Source organism: Onychomys torridus, chromosome 2 (assembly GCF_903995425.1).
Source record: "Onychomys torridus chromosome 2, mOncTor1.1, whole genome shotgun sequence".
NCBI classification, from domain to species: domain Eukaryota; kingdom Metazoa; phylum Chordata; class Mammalia; order Rodentia; family Cricetidae; genus Onychomys; species Onychomys torridus.
This window is the reverse complement of record NC_050444.1, coordinates 33,912,407-33,922,584: the sequence shown is the minus strand read 5'-3', so window position 1 is coordinate 33,922,584 and position 10,178 is coordinate 33,912,407. Positions and strand designations below refer to the sequence as shown.

At 46.3% G+C, this 10,178-nt stretch overlaps 1 protein-coding gene across 2 annotated transcripts in view; it reads right to left on the bottom strand.

Moving 5' to 3' along the window:
* Positions 1-7,530, bottom strand: part of Sbspon (somatomedin B and thrombospondin type 1 domain containing) — a 29,439-nt gene extending 21,909 nt beyond the window's left edge. The window contains exons 1-2 of one of the 2 annotated variants that reach the window (XM_036179234.1): positions 7,393-7,530; positions 6,884-7,117 (exon numbers count right to left, since the gene is read on the bottom strand). In XM_036179234.1, coding sequence (XP_036035127.1) covers positions 6,884-7,097 — 214 coding nt within the window. In that variant the 5' untranslated portion in view covers positions 7,098-7,117; positions 7,393-7,530. Of the gene's footprint in view, positions 1-6,883; positions 7,167-7,392 lie in introns of those variants that run through there. The other variant, XM_036179233.1, reaches the window with a different exon arrangement.
* Positions 7,531-10,178: the final 2,648 nt, after the last annotated feature.

Here is a 10,178-nt window from a genome sequence, read left to right as displayed (position 1 = left end):
CTGTATGTCTTCTGCTTGCTTGGTGTCAACTTTTCCCATGAAGTACCCAGTTCTGGGTCTTTCTCTCTGTGGAGAAGACACCTCCTATCTTGGGTTACCACGGTCTTTCTTTATCATAGCTCTTTGAGTTATGCCAAATGACTATTATTGGTCTCTTGGTTTCTGTGGTGATATTTTGTGTACTATCTAACAAATAAAGCTTGCCTGAAGGTCAGAGAAGCAGAGCAGGCACTAGTCAGCCATAGAGGCCGGGCAGCGGTGGTGCACACTTTAATCCCAGCACTTGGATCTCAGGCCTTTGCTCACAGTACTTGGGAGGCACACACACTTTAATCCCAGCACTTGGATCTATGCCTTTGCTCACAGTACTTGGGAGGCACACACACCTTTAATCCCAGCACTAGGGAAGTTGAGACAGGAAGTGATATGGCTGGGCACAGAAAGGAATATGAGGTGGGAGGAGAAAGGAGTTGGTCCTTTTCAGCTGAGGATTGCTGAAGGTAAGAAGTCCTTCTAGTGACTGCTGCTCTGCTTCTCTGATCTTTCGGTTGATATCTGACTCTGAGTTTTTATTAATAAGACCAATTAGGATTAATTCTATGGGCTCCCAAGGGTAATTTTTTTTTAACTTGTTGTTTGGTTGGTTATATTTTGAGACAAGGCCTCAATGTACAGTCAGGACGCCCTCAAACTCATCATCTCGTTCCAACCGCTCTAAAATGGCAATCCTCCTACAGCCTCCTGAGTGCTAGGATTGCAAGTATGAACCACCAAGATGTCTTCAAAATTAATTTCATTTTTTTCCAGTGAGGTGTTGTAATATATGTCTGCAATTCCAGCACTTTGGAGTTGGCAGTAAAAAGGTCAGAAGTTTATGGGCAACCTTCAGCTAGCTACACAGTGAATTCAAAGCCATCATTGGCTGCGTGACATCCTATTTAAAAAGAAAAAAAAAACCCTAATGTTTTTCCTGATGATGCTCTCTCAAGGAAGCACACACCACCACCACATCACAAAGTAAACTGCCAGCAAGAGCAGAGCCCTTCATTTTATCAGTATCCTTGAGGTCTTTCTCTGGGGCAGCACCTTGTCCTTACGCAGCCACCTCTCCTGGGTTCATCATGCAGACACAGCACCCCTCTGTAACCCAGCCCTGCCTGCTGGCCCTCTGCCATCTAAAAGTCAGAGGCTACATGCTTCCGCCCTCACATCAAGTTCAGATATCCTAATATCCCTGTGGAATATTGCACACACTGCAGCAGTACCATTTGTTCACAGCTACAGCACAACTCATGTTCTTTTATATGCCTGTCACCTTCCTGTTCCTTTCTAGGCATGTACATCCTTTTCTGGGCAGCCTTGTCAAAGTCTTTCTGAGACTCAGATGAAACCGCATTACCCAGGGGACCATTGGTACCTCAAAAAACTCAGTTTCTGTTGCTCTGTTTTGTTTTCCTCTCCTAATAAGTGTGCTCTTCCACAAGGGGCTTTAAAAAGATCTTTTGAGACATCAGGTGGACAGTTTATAAAACTGTAGTGAAACAATGGAATGAGCCACTTGGTTAAACAAGCAGGGTTTTAGAGATCCTGTACACCCAAGTGGGGGGAAAGAAAATACAAACAGAAAAGATAAAGATGTCTTCTTCTGGGTAGCATTTCTAGGAGAACCACATTCTTGTATGTACTTCCAGGCCCCCCACCTCTTCCTCAAGGCTGGGAAACACACCCAGAGCCTCATGCATACTAGGCCAGGGCTCTGCCACCAAGCTACATCTACAGTGCTACAGTGCATCTCCAGAAATAGAAATATGTTTCAATTTTTGTACTTTCCAAATTCTACAGTCTAGGGGGAAAAATCCTTTCTCTCTCTCTCTCTCTCTCTCTCTCTCTCTCTCTCTCTCTCTCTCTGTGTGTGTGTGTGTGTGTGTGTGTGTGTGTGTGTGTGTAAGTGTGCTAGCACAGAGAGAGACACAGACAGGAGGTCTCACTATGTATCTCTGGCTCATCTTAAGTTTGCTATATGGAAAAAACAGGCCTCATACAGAGATCAGCCTGCACCTGCCTCCCAGTGCTGGGACTAACGGCTTGCATCACTATGCCTGTCAGAAGACATTTATGAGAGAAATATGAATATGCTCCAATAGCAGTATGTTCCAAAGCCATGGATAACACCCAGGTGTGCTGACCACACTCATTTTCTTAAGACAGTGAATTGGATCATCACGTGAATATGAAGAGAGCTTTGTGTGGCTGAGTTGTAGAGCCTGTTCTCAGCATGGATGGGCTTGGAGGTTCAGCCTCAGCACCAGAATTGGGGACTGGGTCTGTCTGCTCTCCTGCTAGTTTAGATGTGTCTAGTGGAGATTGGTTTGTTTTGCTGGTGGTTTTGGTTTTTTTGTTTTTTTGTTTTTCATTTCATTTTGCTTTGTTTTGGGTGGGTGCAGGGTTTCTCTGTGTAGCCCTGTCTGTCCTGGAACTTGCTCTGTAGACCAGGTTGGCCTCAAACTCAGAGCTCCACCTGCCTCTGCCTCCCAAGTACTGGGATCAAAGGCAGGTATCATCACTACCCAGCAACTGTTTTTTTTTTTTTTTAACTTATTTTTTCTTTGTAGGAAACAAAGAGACTTATGATATATTATTGGTATTAAACCCATACCATCACCAAAATGCTACCTTTTGAAATAATTCATCTCAGAATGGATTTCTTTGGCAACTTAGTAATTCTATAGGTGCAATAACATTTTTATTTTATTTTATTTTACTTTCCCAGTAAAGATGTTTCTTTCATCTAAGGGTCTCCAGGGTTAAAATAGTTTTAATTTTTACATAAGAGGAAAAAGAAACCTTTCAACTTAGAGAAAGAAATGCCAATATTCCATCTCTTTGTGACGCCGCGACCAAATGTGATACCAGGATGGAGGAATCAGGATGCTTAGTCATACTGCCGCAGTTACATTTTCCATCACGTTGGACACATTGTCAGGCCAAAGGGCTTCAGAAAGCAAGGGTAGGGAGCATAACTTTGGGCAAGAGGAGACTGTGAAAGGTTCGATGGTTCTGAATACTTAGGAACTTGGGACTCTAGGCTGCTGGAATTTGCTGTATTCAGGAATGTGTCTGTAGTCACTAGAAATTCCATGAAAAGGAATGGCTGGTAGCAACTCGAGGTCAGGAAGCCCTGTGTTTCCAGCCTTAGCTCTACCCTCATCCATGTGAAGTTGGGTAATGGGAGTCCTTGCATACCTCAGCTTTGGCATTTGTAAAATGGTAACACAGAGCAGCCACATTTTCCCCAACATCTTTGAGTCAGATGAGTTTCAGCCTTTAGGACTTCTCTGATCTTATGTAGATGTACGTAAGATAAACTTCAACACATATACTTTACCCGGGTGTCTTCTCTCCAGGGTCTGGGGTAGATTTTTGCAAATAAATAAATAAATAAATTGTGGTGGTGGTGATCAAACTCGAGACCTGCTCATACTAGACAAGTGCTCTATCACTAAATGAAGCCCTGGAAATGTAATTTTGAACTAATTTACTCACATTGGTCTCAGATTTATTCTGTGAACTAGGTCGGCCTTGGATTTCTGATCCTCCTGCTTCAGCCTCCTGTGTGCTGGAGGATTTAAGTGTCTGCCACCATGTCTAGATAGACACATGACTCAATATTAACAACTAGAAATAACTATGCTATGTACTCCTGAAATTAGTGTGGAAATGTTCAATGAATTGAAATATCCAGTGGTGCCCACTGTGGCCGAGAGCTGATGATGGTCCACTTGCTACCTAAGAGCCTGCCACATACCAAGTTCTGGGCTTCTTAGGTATTACCTTCTAGTAACTACTTGCCAGTCCCTGTCATAGTCTTGCCATTTTCCTTTTACACATGAGATACTTTGAGCTCCAAGAGACTGGCATACACTGGCATACACTCTCCAAAGCCGTAAGGCCAGTAGATGGCAGGGTAAAGGTTAAACCCAGGATTCTTTGAGTCTAAGCACAAAATCATGACATTATGTCTCTTTTGGATGGGAGGAGATCCCAAGTAAACAATAAATACTTGGAGGGAAATTCCTGAGAATAGAGGCATTCTGCCAAAGAGTTGCTCTCACAGGCAGTTGCTAGCAGCAAATTTAGCTCTGGCCAGTGGAGGCAGGCCCAACAATCCTGACCTACTGTAAGTCAGCTTGCAGGGAGCTCAGGAGGCTGGGCCTCTCAGCTCCACCCTGCCTTTGGCTCTCATCCTTAGCTGTAATGCATCAGCAGGCTCAGGCTCACCAAGTGGCTGGCTTCCAATGGCCTCTGTCTCCTCCTCCTCTTCACAGGAAACTTCAGACTAGAGCGGCGCACCGTCAAGCAGCCTTACTGGTCTCAAATGAGCTTCTCTTTAGTCTGCAGTCTTCCGTTGACCGCTAGGGAAGTACACTTAGGACTCTTGGATAGGCTTTGAAATTCCACCACACACCTTTGCTGGCATGAGTTCCTCCACTTCTGTGATTTGCTTTAGAGTTCCTCACAGGATGGTAAACTCACTTAATCTCCTGAATTTATCCAATAAATCCCCAGTCCAAAATAAGTGATTTTTACTACTTCTACATCCCAGGCTAACACAAGGGTATTTCATTTCTTTGTGGCCACATAAAGACAGGGCAGGAGGTTGGGAAGTGATTCAGCCTAGCACTGCCAGGTCTCTTAGAAACCAATTGCTGCCAGGTGTGGAAGCACACACCATTAACTCACACTTGGGAGGCAGAGGCAGGAAGATCTCTGTGAGTTCGAGGCTAGCCTCTTTTACATAGGAAGTTCTAGGACAGCAGGAACTACACAGAGAGACCCTGCCTCAAAAACCAAAGGAGAGAAGTAAAGAAGGACATCCCTCTCACTTATACTCCCCTCTGCCCCCTCCCTCCGGAGAGCCTGATCTCTATATCCAGCTGTGTCCACACTCAGCCATGTTCCCTCTGTTAGCTTTAGGGACTGGCAGAAGCATCCTGATCCCCACAGGCAACTGGGCAGACATGCCATGAGGCTTCCTACAGATCTTCAAAGTGTTTCTTCCAGACTGTCTTCCAGATTACCTGGAAATAGTCCCACCTCCCATCTAGTTTCACTGTCCAGGATCTCAGTTATCCACTGTTTGAAAGTATTAAGTGGAAAATTCTGGAAACAATAAAGTTTCCTTTGTATGTAGTTCCAAATAATATGAGGAAATCTCACACTGCTCTGCTGCTGTGTTTCAGAACATGACTCATCCCTTTGTCCATCACGTTAGTGCTGTGCACACTACCTGCCCATCGGCCATGTAGTAGCCTTCTCAGTTATCAGATCCACTGTGGTAATTAATATCACCACAATTAATTAATAATGGGGCTTCATTTCACTTAAATGGAGCCACGAAGTGCAAAAGTAAAAACACCAAAGAAGTGCTGGAGCACAAAACATGAACGGACAAATGAACCCTGGTACTGTATAACAGGGCACACAGGAAAAAGCAAGACAAATCACAGTGTTAGGTATGTATCCCTGGTCATGGTGGAAAGTGTAAGGGGGAATTTTCTTGTGTGTTTCTGGGTACACAGTGACTTCCTAGGGAGTAGAGACTGCACACACCTTCAGTGCCGTCCATCTTTGTGCTTACCACAAACCTAGGCTACAGGGACTCCATAATTAAATACACAGGTAACCCCACCTCAGAAGAGTGATTTGGCCAGACCAAATTCTGGTTAGGAGGTCTTGCTGAGTTATTCAAGTAGCCGAGACACACACAGTCTAAGGTGCTGTCAGGGGTGGGGACACTACATTTCCTGAGTAATTGGCATCTCCAGCTTTCTTTAGTCTGAGGTAAGAGGTCCTGGAACAAGAGGAAAAAAACTTCTGAAAACAGTTAGTTTTCAGTCAGTCAGTAAATCTTTCAGGTTTTCCGCTGTGCTCTTCCAGCATCAGGCCGGGGTGACTGGCCTGCCTGGGGGCTGACAGACTCTTAGCAAAGAGACCAGAGAGGTCTTGTCCCTACTGGACCCTGTGGTCCTCTCTCCAGAAGATGCTGACACTTGAGTGACGGAGCCCCAGTGTGCGGCTTTGGACTGACGTGATTAGCAACAAGCACAGCTGCTTTTGTTTTCAGAGCTGACTTCTCCTGCACAATTTGTTTATCAGGATTACGTTCCCTATTTCTTCCTTTACCTTTAAATTCAATTAAGCCACTGTTGTTGACTGAACCCTACAAAGGGGGTAAAGAGCGGAGATGCTATGGGAAATTTAAATGAGGAAAGGCCTCACTGCAAAGGGAAAACTGGAGGATGCAAACACGATAGAGACCCGAGGCAGGGAAACCTCAAGGACAGACAGTTCTGGAGAGCACAGAAAACCTCCCGGGATGCAGCTGTGGTCCATATTGGAGCCCACCAAGAAACACAACCTCGGACCCCTGAGAACGTTAAACTCCCCTCTCCCCACCAAGGGCAAGCTTGGCACGAAGTGGGCTAGTCACACCTGTCCTCGTCACCTTTTCCCATCCCCAAGCTGTATCTATGAGGTTGACAGAATAAGTGTCGGGAAGGCTGGCCAGGAGACACGCCCCTGAACACTGTCAACGCCGTTCCTTCCAGGCCCCAGGTGACTCTATGCAGCTGGAGTTCTTGAGTCAGAATCCATCCCTAGAGGTGGCCCACAAATGTCCAAGAGGGGTGCTTCGGAGATGTTAGATGAAGAGGATTAGGAAACCTAGGGGCAGAGCTGGGAGTCCTGGGACTAGGGAGGCTGAGACCGGACTGGACTAGAAGCAACCAGAAGGCTCCCTGCTCCTAGCGGTCCGTGGCCCTGCCCTCTGCCTGCTGGCTGGGGTTGCAGAGCCGGCGGCCCCTCCCCGGGCCCAGCCACCCACCTGGGCACGCCCTGGCGTAGTCGAAGCAGCAGTCCCCGGTGAGACGGCAGGCTTGATCGCAGAAGCACGTTCCGTAGACCCTGTCCAGTCTCCAGCCGCGGGCGAAGCAGGCTGGGTCCCGGCCAGGGCAGCAGCGCCCGGCCTCTGCGCAGCCAGCCAGGGTCCCGGGCCACAGCCTTGCCAGCGCGCACAGCACCATCCACAGGGTCCTCATGGCCAGAGCTGCTGCGGCACCTGCGACCCGACCCAGCCTGAGCCTCCGGCCAGCGCTCCGCTCCTCCGACAGCCGCAGCCCCCGCCCCTGGCCCTCCGCCCTTCCGCACCGCCCCTCGGCCGCCCTGGCTGCTCGCCCGGCGGGCTCTGGACGGGTGGCGCTCCGGCCCAGGTGGGACGAGCCTCTCCTCCCGGCCGCCAGCCCGCCCCGGACCGCCCCGGAGAGCCGCCAAGCAGGTGCTCGCACATCCCGCCGCGTCGGCCGCTTTTCCAAGCTCCAAACTCTGCCTCCTTACGTTTGGGGGACGCGGTAGCCAGCGCGTGTTTGCACCCGAAAGCCTTCAGATGAACTGCTCTCCGGTGCGCCCCAGCTCGCTCTAGGAAAGCCCTCCGAAGGCTTTTCCCAAACCAGTGCTCCACCAACTCTCAGGCTCTGTCGGGCACACAGGAGCCAGAGGTATCTTTCTGCAGCATTTATAGTGGCGTTTTCTCTCCCAGAAAGGAAAAAAAAAATGCTACTTTGCTTCACTTAAGGGACAAATAAATGAATATGAAGGAAATGATGAAGTAGAAACTGTGCCCTGCTTTCTGTGAAAGCTAACTTCCCAAAGGGAAACCTCACCCATAACGTTTTTCAAAAATAACTTGCTCTCTGAAGTGTTTGTCTAACTTTGGAGGTTTTTATTTCTTTGCTTGCTCGCTTGTTCTTGTGGTGCTGAGGATGGGGCTCAGACCCTGTCCAACACAAGGCCCTACCACTGAGCTATATCACGCTCCCAACTTAGCTCTGGCTGTCCTGGAAATAATTATGTAGATCCGACTGGCCTTGAACTCACAGAGATCTGCTTACCTCTGCCTCTCAAGTGCTGGAATTAAAGGTATACATCACTATGCCTGGCTTTGCCCCCAACTTTTTATATGCATGTTCTTTCTTTTCTCTAAATATATTAAGTTTTCGACACTTTATTCTTTATTCTTCGAAATTTATTCTGGAGGTCCTACTTTTCCTCTGTGATCTTAAATCATTTAATTAGCATAGTTTTTGGAAAGAAACATTTTTCTATATCTGAGAACTTAAGAAACCAAATTAAATTCAGGGTCTAATTTCTTCCTTCATACACGGTCTTCTCAAAGTAGACTTTCTCATTGGAGAGAAAAGCATTGAAAGTAAAAATTTTAAACTTTACTACAAAAGTGATAAAGCAATTTAGCAGCAAAATATAAACATTAGGCATGCCAGGAAATGGAAAAAATAACTGCATTGTAAGGACCGTATCTGATAAACCCTAATCTTAGATTACTTTTACCAATGTAGAAAACAGTTTTCTTTGATTGTCCAAAGAAAATATACTCTAAAGTATTTTTTAAAAAAGAAAAGAAAAGAAAATCTTTCTTTGTGAGTTTATACAAATAAGTACTCAGCATTGGAAAACTTTTTAAAAAAATTTTCCTTTCTGGCAGGTCTCTCTTCCTTTTGCAGTTTGGAGAAATAATATGCATTTCTTTGTGTTTTTAGTTCTTGAGAGTTGGGGCTAAATAGTCTTGCCAACAGATCCTGCCCTCTGCTCTCCTCCTGTGGCAGGTTTTATTAGCAGTTTTGTAGCAACACATTCATGTAATTTACTTTGGAGCCTTCTCTAGTCTGTCTTCTCAATGGGACGCCTCTGGGCAGATGCTTCTGTAATGCCATAAGAACCTGGAATAGTGCCAGGAAGGTGTAAAAAGCAAACAACCCATTGACTAGTTCCTTTTCCAGAGGAAAACTGAAATGAAATGATATCAGGAAAGAGAAGGTGAAAAGTGGGAGATGGCGGAGCGGTGGTTAAGAGTGCTTGCCACTCTTTAGAGGACCCAGGTCTGGTTCTCAGCATTCACTTAGAGTGGTTAACACCTGCCTGCAGCTTCAGTGCCAGAGGATCAGACACCCTCTTCTGGCCACAGAGGACGCACACACACACACACACACACACACACACACACACACACACACATACATGCATGTAAAAATAAAATAGAGAAGCAAAAAGCATAATATCAAATGCTTGCTCAAATACCACATCTTCACTCCGTTTCCTTTAGGCCCAGACAAAGCTAAAGTTGAAAGGAAAGAGGCTAGAAATGGAGCGGAGCTGCCGGGCGGGGCCAGAGCGCTTGTCTGCCGTGCATGAGGCCCTGGGTTCTACAGCCAGCAGTGCTCAACCCCACACACTTAGAGTTCACACTGGAGATGTGGGCTTTGAATGTATGAGGGACTTGGGTCTGGCTTTGGTGCTGCCATCCCTGACAATCTCCTCAGCATCCTCATCTTACACAGAACACTAATCTGCCTGCAGGAAATCCTGTGGCAGGTGCAGACGGGGTGCAAAGCGGGTGCTAAGTATCTGCTGGTGTCAACATCCACTCCCTGCCCTACTTTCAGGCTAAAGACAAGTAAAAGGCAAATGTAGCTTTATTAGTGTGCAACACCCAGGAAAGCACAAAGCTTAAATTTTTCAAAAGAAAGAAAACCACAAATAAATGATCAGTGACATTTAAAGCAAAACTGTTCACATTCTCACCGGAAACTGCATGCAGCCAGACGTAACAGTGACTCACTTTGTTCTCCATACTGTCTTGCTGTGTGTGTAGGTGAAGGACAGAAATCACCCTGACCATCATCTGGATGAACAGGAAGTAATCAAGTGCTCCTTAAAGACTTCCTGTTATCTCTGGGGGTGATCCAAGGTTGGGAAAATTACAGAGGGAAACTGAGACCTAGCTGTGCCACCAGATTTCCAGAACACAGTAATTGTAAGGGACCTCCACCTGTACAGTTCCATTTGATCCTATATAACTGTGAAGCAAACATCTCCCTCACCTAATCGCTGAGAGACACGTTAGGCAGGCAGCTAATTAGTGACTTAACAGATGAGGAACCAAACTTGCCCTTTCCAAAGCACCAAACATTCTTTCATAACTCACCATTTGTTGGATGGGATAGTGAAAAGAGATGGTAATGGAAAATAAAGATGGGTAACATTAGGAAGCATTGGCTGAACACTGTAATTGGATATATGGAAATCAAAATACCAACAATTTCCCA